Source organism: Dreissena polymorpha, chromosome 9 (assembly GCF_020536995.1).
Source record: "Dreissena polymorpha isolate Duluth1 chromosome 9, UMN_Dpol_1.0, whole genome shotgun sequence".
NCBI classification, from domain to species: domain Eukaryota; kingdom Metazoa; phylum Mollusca; class Bivalvia; order Myida; family Dreissenidae; genus Dreissena; species Dreissena polymorpha.
This window is the reverse complement of record NC_068363.1, coordinates 92,799,446-92,819,490: the sequence shown is the minus strand read 5'-3', so window position 1 is coordinate 92,819,490 and position 20,045 is coordinate 92,799,446. Positions and strand designations below refer to the sequence as shown.

At 37.2% G+C, this 20,045-nt stretch overlaps 1 protein-coding gene and 1 long non-coding RNA gene across 3 annotated transcripts in view; one reads left to right on the top strand and one right to left on the bottom strand.

Annotated features, from left to right (window-relative positions):
* The window catches only part of LOC127846764 (uncharacterized), a 29,346-nt gene extending 18,578 nt beyond the window's left edge, over nt 1–10,768 (bottom strand). Inside the window, exon 1 of the long non-coding RNA XR_008033653.1 lies at nt 10,727–10,768. This is a non-coding gene — a long non-coding RNA (uncharacterized LOC127846764). The remainder of the gene's footprint in view (nt 1–10,726) is intronic.
* A 16-nt stretch (nt 10,769–10,784) lies between these two features.
* Nucleotides 10,785–20,045, top strand: part of LOC127846752 (uncharacterized) — a 47,444-nt gene continuing 38,183 nt past the window's right edge. For both annotated transcript variants that reach the window (XR_008033640.1, XM_052378268.1), the window contains exons 1-2: nt 10,785–10,948; nt 14,067–14,235. Coding sequence is in view for 1 of the 2 variants with exons in the window: in XM_052378268.1 (XP_052234228.1) it covers nt 10,856–10,948; nt 14,067–14,235 (262 nt within the window). In the remaining variant the exon portion in view is untranslated. The remainder of the gene's footprint in view (nt 10,949–14,066; nt 14,236–20,045) is intronic.

Here is a 20,045-nt window from a genome sequence, read left to right as displayed (position 1 = left end):
TTAATAAAATATGGTATGATATGACAACGAGTGTAAGATCTTTTTTATCACATGCTTTTAAATGAGCAAATTAAATAAATATTTACGCAAACATAATGATAAATCCTGAATGTTGTTTACATTTCGTGACGTCATTTGGTCATTTCAGCAAAATGCGATTGGTCAATTAACGAAAACTAAGCCAATGAAAACGCTTAAAAATGTTGTATTACACATGTGTAATCTAAAAAAAATATGTAATGGTTATATTACATGGGAAACAGGGTATGGCATGTGATAAAAGCATTTAATAAAATTACTGTTAAGATTTTTTGCAATACAGTCCAACCCCTACTTCCGGTCACCCCTCATCGCCGGTCACCCCGTGTAGCCGGCCGGTCTGTGCCGCGACCGTCGATAAACACTATATAATGCACCCCTCTTAAGCGGTAACCCCGTTTCTCCGGCCAGCGGCCAGCAATTTTGCATCCCAAATGTTAAACTCCCCCCATATGAGTGGTCACGCGCAAGTAAGTCAGTCATGTACATTGGCAAAATTACACAGACGCAACGGCGAAAAAATTGATACGTACTTCCAGTCTGCGGTTTAGGCTCTGTAGTACTGAAGCTGTATGTGTGATAAACATTTTGACAGCCAGTTTGCAAATTGCCATTAATTAGCGGCGGATTATCGGGTTAAAGGCAATATGCGACCGTTTGATCTTTTTGTTTCCGCACGTGCGAATATCACCTATTATTACTGGAAAGGAGATTCTTAATTTATAATTTATTATTTGTAGCTCATACTATTTCAAGCACACATTTATGACAATTATCGGCTAATTAAAAGTTGAAAAGAACAACGAAACTTTTAACCGAAATCAACTGATCTACATGTTCTCTGTGCTACAAAGTTTTTATCCAAAAATCAATACACGCATGCTTTCGAACCATGGGTATGGCGTGACATTGTACATTGGTGCATAATTTTCGTGCGCTTTTGTCGGGACAAAGGAAATACATGATGCTAGAATTTGTAAACGTCTCGTTAACATTAAACAATCGGGAGTGTGTTTCGGATTACAAATTATTATTTCTATTTGGGAATAAAACAAAACATTTATATTTGTTTTATATTTACAATGATTTCAATATTAATTTTGATAAAACCCTTTACGCGGCAAAATGTTTTTATAATATTATGCATGAAAAGCACGATTACCAGGAGGATTACACCCGGTTGCTATTATCAGTCTCTTAAGTAACTGGCCACGATTTTATCGTGAAGGAGATCACTGTCGGGACCAATTCGTGCGGTAGGTATTGAAAGCCATAAAACTGCAATAAACCGATTAAATTATCGATTTATAGTGACACGGGAGTTATTCATGCATAACTGATTCACAACTGTTCCCATCTTAAGTGCATTGGGGCCATACAACGCGCATTGTGTAAACAATGAATCATGAGAATGATTCTTTTTCATTGACTTGATTCTGATGTTGATGATATTGATGATGATTAGAAAGATGAATAGAATATTTTTTTTAAATGAAAATGTTGTCTTATAGCTGATTTTAGAAAGGAAGAAATAAAATTATTTTAAGTCTGTACATTGTTTAGTACATGTACACATATTTACCATTTTGTTTTTACAAAAATTGAACAGTTGGCCATGCACTCATCAACTCCAGACTCCCTATGACCCAACCCCGTCTTAAGAGGCCACCCCGCTTAAGCAGCCAATTTGGCTGTTTCCCTTGACTGGCTGCTTATGAGGGGTTGGACTGTATTCTTAAAAATAAACCTTGAATAACATAAACAAGTATTCATAAAAGAGTTAAATTAATGAACAAAAAATGTACTATTTTCAACTTTAAGTTTAATTTTATCTCACACATACATAAATAATGTATAAATAATGTATAAGGAAATATGCAGAAATTACTAAGCTTATGCCTTAAAATTGCAAAAATAAAAAATGTACTCATTTATCACTTTAAAGTTAATTAGAATGTTATTTTTAAATTAACAACAATATACATGCATATTTAAATGAAATGTCTAACCTGAAGACGAAAATGGAAAGCTGTCACAATTTATTCAGACTTTCTTTTGCTCCTATGTGATTATGCATGTCTATACATGTACATACTTAGGTGTTGAAATGACAATATGACATGAGCTTCCAGGTAAAACTGTCACCTTTGAGCACTTGAAAACTGACCACAACTTAAAATTGATCTTTACATCAGTGTTTGCCACAGGCATTTTTGGCAGCCGACACTAAATTGTCTACATTTAGTACCATTGTAGAAAATAAATAATATCAATAACAATAACAATTTCATGATGTGGTCAGTTTCAACTGACCTAGGTTGACGATTTAAGCAGAGTGTGATGTCAATTTCTTAAACTAAACGTTTACCTATCAAAATTAACAAAATGACCTTTATTTACAAAGTTGCCTTCTTGTAAAGTCTTGGATTAGCAATTATGTGACAATTTTAAATAACTAAACAATGTAAAAGTAACAAAATAAAGTATTTACTGGAACCTGTGAACTTGTAACATATTGTTTTGATATACATGTAGTATACTTACATCAGATTATTAATAAAAACATTTTAATAATACATGCTAAAATATTGTATTCCAAGTTTAGAGCACATGCATATTTGTGTCATTTAAAAAGAATATGGAGATGGTTTTAATTTCAAATGAATGAAATAAATTGTTTAAATTGAAGTCATGCGAGGAACTCTGTTTTGAATCATTAATTTAACATTCATCTGTTTGTTTTTAATGTGTACTTACATTAATAAATATACAATCTTTTCTTTAAATTATAGTGCAGTACATGAGAGAAATGCAGAAACCACATTAAAACCAGATTTTTCTTTTCCAATTAGAAAACATGTCGATATTGAAGAAAAGTATGACAGTTTGATGTAACCCTTAAAGCGCTGGAGCTGAATTTTAAAGGCCTTTGCAAACAGTTTGGATCCAGATGAGACGCCACAAAACGTGGCGTCTCATCAAGATCCAAACTGTTTGCTATTCTGATAGTATTCTTTGAAAAAAATCGAAGAAAATGCTAATTTTAGAAATTCTGCAGACGACATTTTAGCAGATGACAAATTTCCCAGCATGCAAAGGGTTGAAAGGATGAACACACCATGAAGTTGTCAAAGGCTTTATAAATATTTGAGTTGTGTTTTGAGAAAACTGGCCATAATGTATGTGCATAAAGTGTCATCCCAGATTACCGGTAGCCTGTGCAGCCCGGGATGACACTTTCCACCTAAACTGGATTTATGCAAAGAAGAGACTTTCTGTAAACGAAAAATATCATAAAAGTGGAAAGTGTCGTCCCTGATAAGCCTGTGCGGACTGCGCAGGCTAATCTGGGAAGACAATTTTCTCACATTCATTTAACCCCCTTTTCACAGAACGTGGCGTCTCATCTGGATCCAAACTGTTTGCTATTCTGATAATTTTTTTTTGGAAAAAAAATCAAAGAAAATGCTAATTTTAGAAAATCAGCAGACAACATTTTAGCAGACGACAAATTTCCCAGCATGCAAAGGGTTAAGAGCTCAACTCCAGTGTTATCTTACAGTACTTAATTTATAATTAGTTAACCCTTTGCATGCTGGGAAATTTGTCGTCTGCTAAAATGTCGTCTGCAGAATTTCTAAAATTAGCATTTTCTTCAATTTTTTTCAAAGAATACTATCAGAATAGCAAACAGTTTGGATCCTGATGAGACGCTACGTTCTGTGGCGTCTCATCTGGATCCAAACTGTTTGCAAAGGCCTTTAAAATTCAGCTCCAGCGCTTTAAGGGTTAAGAACAAATAAGCCTTTGATTGATCAAGCAAATCTGAACAAATGCACAAAACTGATGACTTATCACAATATAATTGAATGAAAATGCCTTTTGCAAAAAAACGGTCACTGTGATTGTTAACTAATTCACCAATGTACATGTATATGTTGTAGCCATAAGGGATCAATTGTTCAAACCACACAGAGGATGTTCTAATTGCTGACTGTCAAAATATGACATGTGCAGTTAACAATGAAAGACTTGCAATGCACGTTAGTATTTGATAAAGGTTGAATTAATGCATATATTAATTTTTTTTTAAAGTCATTTTACATGTAATCATGCCGTTTGTATCTACTCTTTTCATATTGTGATTTAATATACTGCTTGTTGCAAAAAAACTGTGATTCATTGTTTATATGTGAAAAAACTGTTTATTTGATATGTTTTTTCTTTCTTTATTATTTTGCAAATTGCATGAAAGGGAAATTAATCCCGCATTGTGCTAGACTTTGAAAAAAATCTTCTTATCACTTTGTACAACTATTAAGTACTATTGATTCTGTTTTTATCAAAAAATTGGTAGTTTCATTAAAAATGTTTGTTACGGGATTTGATTTTGAAAAAGATTACAATTAGATCAACTTTATTTGCAACAGCAGAGGCAGATCAGTGGAAACGTTCATAGATCAAACAGATATTGATTGTTTGTGTAACTTACATATAATTCTATTCAAATTTCAAATCATCACTAACAAATATGAAACACAAATTATATCAAGATAATTAATTAGAAGACTTCACAAGATTAGCCTATATTAAAGGACGGTATACAGACAAAAACCCTCCTGACGGTATACAGACAAAAACCCTCCTGACGGTATACAGACAAAAACCCTCCTGACGGTATACAGACAAAAACCCTCCTGACGGTATACAGACAAAAACCCTCCTGACGGTATACAGACAAAAACCCTCCTGACGGTATACAGACAAAAACCCTCCTGACGGTATACAGACAAAAACCCTCCTGACGGTATACAGACAAAAACCCTCCTGACGGTATACAGACAAAAACCCTCCTGACGGTATACAGACAAAAACCCTCCTGACGGTATACAGACAAAAACCCTCCTGACGGTATACAGACAAAAACCCTCCTGACGGTATACAGACAAAAACCCTCCTGACGGTATACAGACAAAACCCTCCTGACGGTATACAGACAAAAACCCTCCTGACGGTATACAGACAAAAACCCTCCTGACGGTATACAGACAAAAACCCTCCTGACGGTATACAGACAAAAACCCTCCTGACGGTATACAGACAAAAACCCTCCTGACGGTATACAGACAAAAACCCTCCTGACGGTATACAGACAAAAACCCTCCTGACGGTATACAGACAAAAACCCTCCTGACGGTATACAGACAAAAACCCTCCTGACGGTATACAGACAAAAACCCTCCTGACGGTATGCAGACAAAAACCCTCCTGATGGTATACAGACAAAAACCCTCCTGACGGTATACAGACAAAAACCCTCCTGACGGTATGCAGACAAAAACCCTCCTGACGGTATGCAGACAAACAAACCCTCCTGACGGTATACAGACAAAAACCCTCCTGACGGTATACAGACAAAAACCCTCCTGACGGTATACAGACAAAAACCCTCCTGACGGTATGCAGACAAAAACCCTCCTGACGGTATACAGACAAAAAAACCTCCTGACGGTATACAGACAAAAACCCTCCTGTCATTTTTTAAGGGGGTAAACAAAAACCCTCCCATGAAAAAACTGGGCCGGACAAAAACAATCCCATGAAAAAATTTACTGTACTTTATACTTAACCCTTTACCACCTAGATACGTATTTTGACTTGTTTGTAGTCCCTTAGAGAGTTAAATTTAATTAAAGAGCTTTCTTACTAGATTCAAGTTTTAGAGGCTTCATTTTCAAACCTTACATACTGATGAGCAGCAAATAGCATAAAACCTGAAGAGACTGCGAGTAACTCGCAGGCTGTTCTATCATATGCTGTTTGCACATAGCCATTTTCACTTTTCATCTAAGTGGGAAAGGGTTAAAGGGACCTTTTCACAGATTATGGCATGTATTGAAGTTTGTTATTAAATGTTTTATATTGATAAATATAAACATAGGATCTAAAAGTAAAAAGTTCCAGTAAAAAACAAAAATAAAATTAAATAAAGAAAATAAAGTAACCCTCAATTGGGCTCGAACCACTGACCCCTGGAGTAAAAGTCTATCGCTTAGACCACTCGGACATCTGTATTCACACAATGAGTGATATAATAAAAAATAATGTTTCCAAGTAGACAGCGCCTCCATACGCATTCTCAAAACCTATTGTATGGTGAACATCACAGGTTGGCGTCTTGAAAGTTACCTGAAAATTTCCCGTGATGCATCTTAAATGACTGTGTAATGTGACTTGATGTTTTGAAACGCAAATCATGATTCTGTTATCAGTGGATTACCTCTTACCCAATGTGGCGTTTATTGTGAATACCCATAATAGTGCAATTTTCCGATCAGTGTATTTTGGCTGTTACTGCAACTATCCATTCTTAAGATCAAAGCGATATCGATTTCGCCGAAAATTTAAAAAACTGATTTACGATCCTCTGTCAACCCAACTAAAGCCCGCTTAAGGGCGGAGTGTCACTGTATTGGAAAATCAATATTGGCCAATTAGAGCGTAAGCTTTGTATAAGCGACAGCACTCCTAGACAGACACTACCTGCAGTTAACCCTTTGCATGCTGGGTAATTTGTCGTCTGCTAAAATGTATCTGCTGAATTTCTAAAATTAGCATTTTCTTCCATTTTTTTCAAAGAATACTATCAGAATAGCAAACAGTTTGGATCCAGATGAGACGCCACGTTCTGTGGCGTCTCATCTGGATCCAAACTGTTTGCAAAGGCCTTCAAAATTCGGTTCACGCACTGAAAGAGTTAAATCCTGCAGATGACTCGTGACGCACATGTTATTGCCACAGAAATCTTGGCTTAGAAGACTGAGGATGGCTATAATCCTCATGGAAGTTGTGCATTTCATGAATAAACTGGCAAAACATTTACTCGACTTGTAAAGAGTTTTAACAAATTATCATTGAATTCATTACACAACTGTTCATGTTTTCTTTAAGTCTCAAATAAGCATAATTCAATTTGTAATCCAAAACCCACTTCCGAATGTAAATGTTAACTCAACGTTAACCGATTCTTGCGTTTAATAAATAGTGATAATTTATTTTGTGTTGACCCTTTGTCTCAATAAAAAGGGGCGTGAAAATTATGCAGCATATACAATGTCGCGTCATGTGCATAGAAAGCGTGGGTGTATTGAGCGTTTTATTAACAAGCACACACCACTTCAAGCGATTTAGGCATGCTCAGTGGCAAATTAGCTTGTTCTGGCCGCCCGCCCACCAGCCAGCCTGCTCACCTTCGCCAATCTAATAACCATTTTTTTGCTCCGGAAAACCTGGTTAAAAACTGGCAACATTTGATGTAAACGAAATTGTTGAGCACTTTTATTGTCAATATTTGCCAGAAAGTGCTTTAAAATAATGGGATTATCGGGTAATGAATAGAAACTGGAAAAGTAGTTAGTATGCAGTAATAGAGTCGGGTTGATACGGATGTATTGGGGAATTGTTCGAGTCCGGATTTTACAATTTTTGCAGGAAATTTTAAAACAATTATTAAAATATGTCTTTATAAATGACTTTATAGCTGGGGGGTTTTCTTGAAAATTCATAGCGCACCAAATGACGTCTTTTGACCCTGTTTTTTTAGGGTTATAACGCACCACAGAACGTCAAGTGACACATTAAATTAATTAAAAAATCAACGTCGGGAGAGGACACCCCTCCCCCTATAAGCCCTGGGGCGCCTGAACAAAATCCTGTGGAAAGCACTGCTATGAAAGTAGGTTTTGAGTACTCTTTAAAAAAAGTTAATAATGAACCACTTATAACAGGGCTTTTTTTCAGCTTTTTGGGAAGATAGCCCATGGCTTTGAAATTTGGAATTTATCAGCAATTTCAAGAAATTCGGAAAATAAATTGGGATTTAAAACTACATGAATGAGTTCAGCATCACAAATACCAAAAACAACATCATGATCAACAGTTTTCCACATAATAAGCTTACACAAAGTCTTCAGTCACATCAGGTACCATTTTATTACGAGGCGCTTCATCTTCTTCTGAAGAACTACTGCTTTCAACATGTTGAATATCAGTCAGCACTTTGCTTTTGGAAATCAATGATGACGATGCAAAAGAGTCACTTGTTATTAAATTACTATCATTAACATTGGAAGGAGTTTCAATGGGAAGACTTGTTCTTCTTGACGATGTTTGTTTATTTAATAACGCTTGCTTAAAAAAATCAACAGTTTTCGTTTTGCCGCCAGGTTTTTGCTAAGGAATCTTTTTCACGTAATATTTCAAATTGTGCGACATCTTTGTTTTCCATTCAGCCGAATCACATAACGCTTAAATTTCATCGCAAATATAATAAGCGCCTGAACAACACGGAGAATATCAGTACACGAATAATGCCGACGTTCTCCTTATCGAGGTATAGTCTTAAACCCATACAAGACTGGATCTGACTACGTTTATTTAAAAAGCGACACAGCCGATGTCATTAGCATTTTTTAGCAAATTTTGCGATTGGGAATATAGCCGAATTTCGGCTATAAAATCGGGCCAAAAAAAGCCCTGTAATATAGTTATAGAAAAACTTATTTTTTTGTACATTTTTAGGTTTAATTGCCAGCTAAAAGATTCAATTGAAATCTTTTTGGGATTTTGGATATTGAAAAGGCTTACATAGTTTATCATATTTATTGCTGTCTTTTTATTCAAATTGTATACATGACATAACATTCAACATTTTCCTTACATCATTTGAATATTAAATAATAATGTCAGTTACAATATGAGGCGGCATTTTAAAGTTTGAGACAAACCATTTTCTCACTATTCTCTATTACCTTCATCATTTATTCACTTTAAAGTGTTGAAAATCTTAAACACACAACAAAACTTTTTATGGTCTTTTGTCGACTTTTGAGGAAATTTTTTTTATCAAATGACCTTAAAATATGTGCGAATACATCATATACATACTCTTATAAATATGAGGTTGATATACATCGACAACGGTAGATTACGTCTAAGCATTTGGACTAACATCTTACTTACAAAACATTTTATTACATGTAGCCGTTCAAAATCTTCAAGCTTGTTTCCATAACAAGACGAAATCAAAGCGATGCCTAGAAGCAGTGATTTTTTTTGCCCAAAATAACCGCCGATATTCGGCTGCTTCCCAATTGCAAAAAATGACGTTTTTTCCCAAAAATCTGACCAAAATTTCCCAAAAAATGACCAAATTTTCCCAATTAAGCCAATAAGATTACAATGTCACTTAGCATTAATTTCGTAGAACGAGTGCCGATCGAGCTTGTCGAGTCTTCGCCGAATGACAACTGACTTACGAATGTTTGCGAATGTAGCGGAATCGGATTTTACATTGCTATCCACACATCTCTCTCTATATTGCGGAGGATACCGACGATAGTCGATGTATCCTGATTGTTAACGCCTGTTTTTACACACGTCCAAGATGGCGGCAAGCAGACGAGAAGTTTGCGATGAGCAGCGAAAATGATAAATAACACTAAAATTAACAGCGGATATCACATGGTTATAAGGAGATAATTTAATGTGTGTGTCAATTAACGCAAAATACTATGTTTGAGATGAACAACAACAAATATTTATTAGAAATGTTCACAGTGAATGTGCGTCACGGAAATCTGTGTTGGGAAATTGGAGTTCACAAAGTTAAAGCATTTAAGACGAGAACCGTTCAAAAATGGAAAGAGACAAACATGATTTGATTTATATGTTAGTGGATCTGTGTATATTCAGATTCATATGCATATTCTGCTTTATTATGTTTGTCACGCTGTATAGTTTGGTGAAATAGCATTGAACTGAGGATGTCAATTGTGCAAGATATTAAAAGGTAAACAAATGAAATGTATTATTTTAGCTCCATTTAATACAACATTAACACAGCAAGAACACAAAAGCATGTTTGTTAATATTTGTTAATGTTTTCACCATATCATATTTTACTTTAAAAAACATCCTGAATTAAATTCATACTCTTAAAGAGATTATGATTAAATCATAATGGTACATGTATATTGAAGAATCTATAGATTATTGCAAGTTTAATATGCATGTGGAAGGATATTAACTAAACGTTGTAAGAAGACATGAAAGCAACACTTTATAATATAAAAATGCTGTCAAACATGAACTTAGCAAATTTTATTCTGTTCTTATAATCATATTTATAATGTTTCCCAATTTCATGGTTTATCGCGCTATTATTCCCAATTTCATGGTTTATCGCGCTAATTTTCCCAATCCAAATGCCACAGGCTGTAACAAAAAAAAGCAAAAAAAATCACTGCTAGAAGGGAGAAAACATGCACACATTTATTTCATATAGGTGACCGATTCCAACACAATGATTTTAAACATTGAAGACAAAATGTGCAAAAAATCATCATAAACTACTTACTAATCATATCTTGAAAGTTAAATATCAAACTTATCCGCTGTTGGTGCACCATGCATGTATCGGTAATTATTCTTTGACACTTAAGTTTGAATGATTTCTTAACTAATTTACCGGTATATATATCTCTTTCGTTTTTTGTGTGTTTTCGAAGCAGCATTAGTTATAGTGTTTACAAAAACTATTTGGAACTTAATTTACCGCATTAAACGCTTTATAATTAACTATACGCCGATTATCTTTATTTAAAGATATTTCTTAAAGGTCTTTTACCTTAACTGACATTTGTGGTGCTCCAAAAATTACAAGTTTATAATAATTGCAAGCTACAACAACAATCACATGACCAGACCAGGAAGAAAGAACATGTATGTTATTGTAAAAAAAACGTGCATGTAAAGCATGGAAGACGACGAAAATAACGATTCTGGTGATTATACAAGGTTTGGAATACCGGATGTTCCAAAGACAACCGTGACAACCGCCATAGGAAAAGTATGTATCAACTTAGTCCATATAAACGGACTCCCACTGTCCCAGAGCCTTTGATAATTTTTGCTTTGGCGGCTCTGGCAGTCCATATGCACCCCTTCATAAACATGGGTGCAGTTCAGCGCAGCGAATCCGTGCGCTTCACTAAACAGACGTTGTTCGAGACAAATAGTGAATAAACTTCATAAAAACGTTAAATTTACCTGAATGGCAACAAAATGTTAAATTTACCTGAATGGCAACCTATGGATGTTATCCTTTGCATGCACCCTATTAAAACACGACGATGTTTCAACACACTTTCCTCGCTGACATGTTTATGTTTAAATTTGAAACAGTGTATTCTGTATCGAATACCACATCGTTATCGACTTTATTGGCTGGAGCACATAACCGGACGTGCAAAATATTGGTGTACTGCGACCTAACCAATATAGGTCCAATTTTCCAATATGGCGGATACAGAGTACAAAACCAAACCTAAGTCAATAAAATCAATTATTTCTTGCTTTAATTGTACCATTTGGATGAGTTTGTGGTTTATATAGGTAAACTTTAATAAGTTCTTGCAGTTTCAGTGTCCCTTAACCCTTGCATTGTTGATAATATTTTGCACCGATGGACAAGAGAGAGGGCATTGCAACTCTAAGCAGCCCATTGGGCTATAAAGCTTAGAGTTGAATTATTGCAACTAGTATCTACTATGCAGAAACTTGTTTAAGAAATTAAGGGACCATTTCACTTATTGAACTTGATGATATTGTGGTGTAGTGAAAACAGCCTTGCTGTTTGGGTAGCTCTTTAGGGAAGTGGTTAAAGTGTCTGACTACTACTCTGGAGATCATGGGTTCAATCCCCGGCTTGAGCTCAGTATTTTCACATTAGTGGCATGTGGAGAGTGATGGCGTTTGCTGCCTGTGCCGGAAAAGTGGTCCACTTGAATCAAGGAAAGATGTTTCGGTTGTTGTTGTTTTTAATGTTGTGAATGTAGTGTGTGTGCGCATTGGGTACATTTAGGTTACTTCACTGATGTACGTTTCCTAAGGCATGATAGCTTCCCTATTCTGCCGAAGAGTAAATGAAAATGTTAGATTATGTGTTTTTTATTGAGAATGAAAATTAGACATTGCTTGAAAGTACCTCTTATATTTATTTTATTGAATGTCTTAAATTGCAAATATTTAAATTGTTATAAACATTATTGATTGTTACTTTGAGTGGTATGTCAGAGCTTTCATTATTCATGTTTAATTTAATATTGGTGCTGTTTAACCTATTTACCACGAATCTACCGGGCGAAAATATGAACAACAATGGCGGACAGTGGTGTTGGTTTTGTTTGGGCAACAGTTAATGTTGAAGGAATTATTTCATAAAAAGTCAATTATCCAATGAAGTTAATTCAAATATATTTGTCTTTTAATCAATCGTCTAATATATGAAGATGGTTTCAAGACGCAGGTGAATATTCCTCTAGTCAACGGTAATGCAGTATATTTAAGTTTGTCATTAAACATTATATTGATAAATGTAAACATCGGATCTAAAAAGCTCCAAAAACAAGAATCAAAATAACAAAAGAAAAAAAGTAACCCTCAACCGGGCTCAAACCACTGACCCCTGGAGTAAACATCTAACGCCTAGAGCACTCGGCCATCCCTGCTCATATAATGAGTGATGTATTTTATACTTTATATAAGCAATCTTTGTAGTGTCACAAAATATAACGACAACAACAGTACTCTCCAAATTATTCAATCGTTTAGCATTGCAAAGCTTTATTATTTTCAAATAGTCAAAAGATGCCTATAATGGATATTTTAGAGCATGATTATATGTTCAGTATTACTGTTTCCTCACACATATCATAACTACAATGAAAATTTTTGAATCTTAAAAAATAGTTAATTTGTCAATTTACCAAAATGTGAAAAGGTCCCTTTAAATTCATTATTACATTTGTTTGGGGTATTCCAACTCGCTTTAAGTTTTTTGCTTGTAACTTTGTCGACAGATATAATATTGTTATGATAGAGGACAACGAACAATGAAAATTAGTATATTAAATATCAAATTTAGACTAAAATTTATTTTAAATTGTCACTCAAACAGTTTTCTGCAGAAAAACCTTTGCTTTAATCTTTGAAAATGTTTAACTGTTAGTGTTACACTATTGTATTATTGTATTTAATTACTTTTGTTCACATAATTATGCTTTCGCAAACTTTTCTAAAGATATACATTTAAAAGTATGTCATGACACTAAATTTTTATGTGGAAAGCCTGTAATGGGTTCCTTATTGTAATAAATAAAAGCAATTAGCCGACACTAAAGCAATTAGCCATTCTGGTTTCATAAACTTATCCTCAAATTTAATATTTTAGTTTGAAATAAGTTACATTTATTTGAATTATATGCAAAATCATAATATTGGTACAAAAGATCATCATCACTATCATTCCCTTCACTGGTCTTGCCATTGGGAGAAAATAAAAGACGATGACAAAGAGATCTTCCTGCAGTGAGTCAGGTCTGTTGTGGGCTGTTGGGAATAGCTCATCCATGGTTTGGGAGATAAACTCAACTATTTCAACTTGTAAATAAGCCTTCATTTGCATAAACCAGGCTTAACTCTTTCAGTGCTGGAACCGAATTTTGAAGGCCTTTGCAAACAGTTTGGATCCAGATGAGACGCCACAAAACGTGGCGTCTCATCAGGATCTAAACTGTTTGCTATTGTGATAGTATTCTTTAAAAAAAAATCGAAGAAAATGCTTATTCTATAAATTCAGCCGACGACATTTTAGCAGACGACAAATTTCGCAGCATGCAAAGGGTTAATTCATGAGGCTTCAGTTTCATTACTGCACAAGCTTATCAAGGATTGCACTTTCCACTACATGTATAATGGAATTTTTCGTTTTAAGGAAATCTTTTTTAAGAAAAATATGGTCAATGTGGAAAGTACATGTATTGGTGTTCAAACAGGTGAATAAGGAAACATCCCTTCACAAACATGCATTAAGCCCACAGTATTATATGGAATTTATTGATTCTGGCTTTTATATTTTAAAATGAGTATTGACTTATTTCAGAACTTTTTTTTACTTATTTTTACAGACTCGGACATGGGCAGGCCTGCAGTGGAGAGAAAAATTGTTTTTACTTGTGAGCTTGGTCAACATATTGGCCACCATTGGCCTCACCTTGTACCGACTGATTGTTGTTGCTAAAGAAAATCCTGCAGAAGAAGATTTAATATTCACTATTCTTATCATTGTTAATGCAGGTGAGTGCTAAGGGTTATTATTATATCTTTCGTTTAAAGTAATTCTCTTAGCAAAAATTGAGTTAAGACCCCTGATAAGCCTGTGCAGACTGCACTAGCTAATCTGGGATGACAAATGCACATGGATTATGCTGTGCGGACTGCACTAGCTAATCTAGGATGACATATGCACATGGATTATGCTGTGCAGACTGCACTAGCTAATCAAGGATGACATATGCACATGGATTAAGCTGTGCGGACTGCACTAGCTAATCTGGGATGACATATGCACATGGATTAAGCTGTGCAGACTGCACTTGCTAATCTAGGACGACATATACACATGGATTAAGCTGTGCAGACTGCACTAGCTAATCTAGGATGACATATGCACATGGATTAAGCTGTGCAGACTGTACTAGCTAATCTGGGATGACATATGCACATGGATTAGGCTGTGCAGACCGCATAAGCTAATCTGGGATGACATATGCACATGGATTAAACTGTGCGGACTGCACTTGCTAATCTAGGATGACATATGCACATGGATTAAGCTGGGCGGACTGCACTTGCTAATCTAGGATGACATATGCACATGGATTAAGCTGTGCAGACTGCACTTGCTAATCTGGGATGACATATGCACATGGATTAAACTGTGCGGACTGCACTTGCTAATCTGGGATGACATATGCACATGGATTAAGCTGGGCGGACTGCACTTGCTAATCTAGGATGACATATGCACATGGATTAAGCTGTGCAGACTGCACTTGCTAATCTAGGATGACATATGCACATGGATTAGGCTGTGCAGACTGTACTAGCTAATCTGGGATGACATATGCACATGGATTAAGCTGTGCAGACTGTACTAGCTAATCTAGGATGACATATGCACATGGATTAAGCTGTGCAGACTGTACTAGCTAATCTAGGATGACATATGCACATGGATTAAGCTGTGCAGACTGTACTAGCTAATCTAGGATGACATATGCACATGGATTAAGCTGTGCAGACTGTACTAGCTAATCTAGGATGACATATACACATGGATTAAGCTGTGCAGACTGTACTAGCTAATCTGGGATGACATATGCACATGGATTAAGCTGTGCAGACTGTACTAGCTAATCTGGGATGACATATGCACATGGATTAAGCTGTGCGGACTGCACTAGCTAATCTAGGATGACATATGCACATGGATTAAGCTGTGCAGACTGTACTAGCTAATCTGGGATGACATATGCACATGGATTAAGCTGTGCGGACTGCACTAGCTAATCTAGGATGACATATGCACATGGATTATGCTGTGCAGACTGCACTAGCTAATCTAGGATGACATATGCACATGGATTAAGCTGTGCAGACTGCACTAGCTAATCTGGGATGACATATGCACATGGATTAAGCTGTGCAGACCGCACTAGCTAATCTGGGATGACATATGCACATGGATTAAGCTGTGCAGACTGTACTAGCTAATCTGGGATGACATATGCACATGGATTCAGCTATGCAGACTGCACTTGCTAATCTAGGATGACATATGCACATGGATTAAGCTGTGCGGACTGCACTAGCTAATCTAGGATGACATTTGCACATGGATTAAGCTGTGCAGACTGCACTAGCTAATCTAGGATGACATATGCACATGGATTAAGCTGTGCAGACTGCACTAGCTAATCTAGGATGACATATGCACATGGATTAAGCTGTGCAGACTGCACTAGCTAATCTGGGATGACATATGCACATGGATTAAGCTGTGCAGACTGTACTAGCTAATCTAGGATGACATATGCACATGGATTAAGCTGTGCAGACTGTACTAGCTAATCTGGGATGACATATGCACATGGATTAAGCTGTGCAGACTGTACTAGCTAATCTGGGATGACATATGCACATGGATTAAGCTGTGCAGACTGTACTAGCTAATCTGGGATGACATATGCACATGGATTAAGCTGTGCAGACTGTACTAGCTAATCTAGGATGACATATGCACATGGATTAAGCTGTGCAGACTGCACTAGCTAATCTAGGATGACATATGCACATGGATTAAGCTGTGCAGACTGTACTAGCTAATCTGGGATGACATATGCACATGGATTAAGCTGTGCAGACTGTACTAGCTAATCTGGGATGACATATGCACATGGATTAAGCTGTGCAGACTGTACTAGCTAATCTAGGATGACATATGCACATGGATTAAGCTGTGCAGACTGTACTAGCTAATCTAGGATGACATATGCACATGGATTAAGCTGTGCGGACTGCACTAGCTAATCTGGGATGACATATGCACATGGATTAAGCTGTGCAGACTGCACTAGCTAATCTGGGATGACATATGCACATGGATTAAGCTGTGCAGACTGTACTAGCTAATCTAGGATGACATATGCACATGGATTAAGCTGTGCAGACTGTACTAGCTAATCTAGGATGACAAATGCACATGGATTAAGCTGTGCAGACTGTACTAGCTAATCTGGGATGACATATGCACATGGATTAAGCTGTGCAGACTGTACTAGCTAATCTGGGATGACATATGCACATGGATTAAGCTGTGCAGACTGTACTAGCTAATCTAGGATGACATATGCACATGGATTAAGCTGTGCAGACTGCACTAGCTAATCTGGGATGACATATGCACATGGATTAAGCTGTGCAGACTGCACTTGCTAATCTAGGATGACATATGCACATGGATTAAGCTGTGCAGACTGTACTAGCTAATCTGGGATTACATATCCACATGGATTAAGCTGTGCAGACTGCACTAGCTAATCTGGGATGACATATGCACATGGATTAAGCTGTGCAGGCTGTACTAGCTAATCCGGGATGACATATGCACCTGGATTAAGCTGTGCAGACTGTATTAGCTAATCAGGGATGACATATGCACATGGATTCAGCTGTGCAGACTGCAATTGCTAATCTGGGATGACATATGCACATGGATTAAGCTGTGCAGACTGTATTAGCTAATCTAGGATGACATATGCACATGGATTAAGCTGTGCAGAGTGTACTAGCTAATGTAGGATGACATATGCACATGAATTAGGCTGTGCAGACTGCACTTGCTAATCTGGGATGACATATGCGCATGGATTAAGCTGTGCAGACTGCACTAGCTAATCTGGGATGACATATGCACATGGATTAAGCTGTGCGGACTGCACTAGCTAATCTAGGATAACATATGCACATGGATTAAGCTGTGCAGACTGTACTAGCTAATCTGGGATGACATATGCACATGGATTAAGCTGTGCAGACTACACTAGCTAATCTGGGATGACATATACACATGGATTAAGCTGTGCAGACTGTATTAGCTAATCTAGGATGACATATGCACATGGATTAAGCTGTGCAGACTGTATTAGCTAATCTGGAATGACATATGCACATGAATTAGGCTGTGCAGACTGCACTTGCTAATCTGGGATGACATATGCACATGGATTAAGCTGTGCAGACTGCACTAGCTAATCTGGGATGACATATGCACATGGATTAAGCTGTGCAGAGTGTACTAGCTAATGTAGGATGACATATGCTCATGGATTAAGCTGTGCATACTGTACTAGCTAATCTGGGATGACATATGCACATGGATTAAGCTGTGCAGACTGTACTAGCTAATCTGGGATGACATATGCACATGGATTAAGCTGTGCAGACTGTACTAGCTAATCTAGGATGACATATGCACATGGATTAAGCTGTGCAGACTGTACTAGCTAATCTAGGATGACATATGCACATGGATTAAGCTGTGCAGACTGCACTAGCTAATCTGGGATGACATATGCACATGGATTAAGCTGTGCAGACTGTACTAGCTAATCTAGGATGACATATGCACATGGATTAAGCTGTGCAGACTGTACTAGCTAATCTAGGATGACATATGCACATGGATTAAGCTGTGCAGACTGCACTAGCTAATCTGGGATGACATATGCACATGGATTAAGCTGTGCAGACTGCACTAGCTAATCTAGGATGACATATGCACATGGATTAAGCTGTGCAGACTGTACTAGCTAATCTAGGATGACATATGCACATGGATTAAGCTGTGCAGACTGCACTAGCTAATCTGGGATGACATATGCACATGGATTAAGCTGTGCAGACTGTACTAGCTAATCTGGGATGACATATGCACATGGATTAGGCTCTGCAGACTGTAGTAGCTAATCTGGGATGACATATGCACATGGATTAAGCTGTGCAGACTGTACTAGCTAATCTGGGATGACATATGCACATGGATTCAGCTGTGCAGACTGCACTAGCTAATCTGGGATGACATATGCACATGGATTCAGCTATGCAGACTGTACTCGCTAATCTGGAATGACATATGCACATGGATTAAGCTGTGCAGACTGCACTAGCTAATCTAGGATGACATATGCACATGGATTAAGCTGTGCAGAGTAAACTAGCTAATGTAGGATGACATATGCACATGGATTAAGCTGTGCTGACTGTACTAGCTAATCTGGGATGACATATGCACATGAAATAAGCTGTGCAGACTGTACTAGTTAATCTAGGATGACATATGCACATGGATTAAGCTGTGAGGACTGCAGTAGCTAATCTAGGATGACATATGCACATGGATTAAGCTGTGCAGACTGTACTAGCTAATCTAGGATGACATATGCACATGGATTAAGCTGTGCGGACTGCACTAGCTAATCTGGGATGACATATGCACATGGATTAAGCTGTGCAGACTGTACTAGCTAATCTAGGATGACATATGCACATGGATTAAGCTGTGCGGACTGCACTAGCTAATCTAGGATGACATATGCACATGGATTAAGCTGTGCAGACTGTACTAGCTAATCTGGGATGACATATGCACATGGATTAAGCTGTGCAGACTGCACTAGCTAATCTGGGATGACATATGCACATAGATTAAGCTGTGCAGACTGCACTAGCTAATCTAGGACGACATATGCACATGGATTAAGCTGTGCAGACCGCATAAGCTAATCTGGGATGACATATGCACATGGATTAAGCTGTGCAGACTGCACTTGCTACTCTAGGATGACATATGCACATGGATTAAGCTGTGCAGACCGCATAAGCTAATCTGGGATGACATATGCACATGGATTAAGTTGTGCGGACTGCACTTGCTAATCTAGGATGACATATGCACATGGATTAAGCTGTGCAGACTGTACTAGCTAATCTAGGATGACATATGCACATGGATTAAGCTGTACAGACTGTACTAGCTAATCTGGGATGACATATGCACATGGATTAAGCTGTGCAGACTGCACTAGCTAATCTAGGATGACATATGCACATGGATTAAGCTGTGCAGACTGTACTAGCTAATCTAGGATGACATATGCACATGGATTAAGCTGTGCAGACTGCACTAGCTAATCTGGGATGACATATGCACATGGATTAAGCTGTGCAGACTGCATTTGCTAATCTGGGATGACATATGCACATGGATTAAGCTGTGCAGACTGCACTAGCTAATCTAGGATGACATATGCACATGGATTAAGCTGTGCAGACTGTACTAGCTAATCTAGGATGACATATGCACATGGATTAAGCTGTGCAGACTGCACTAGCTAATCTGGGATGACATATGCACATGGATTAAGCTGTGCAGACTGCATTTGCTAATCTGGGATGACATATGCACATGGATTAAGCTGTGCAGACTGCACTAGCTAATCTAGGATGACATATGCACATGGATTAAGCTGTGCAGACTGTACTAG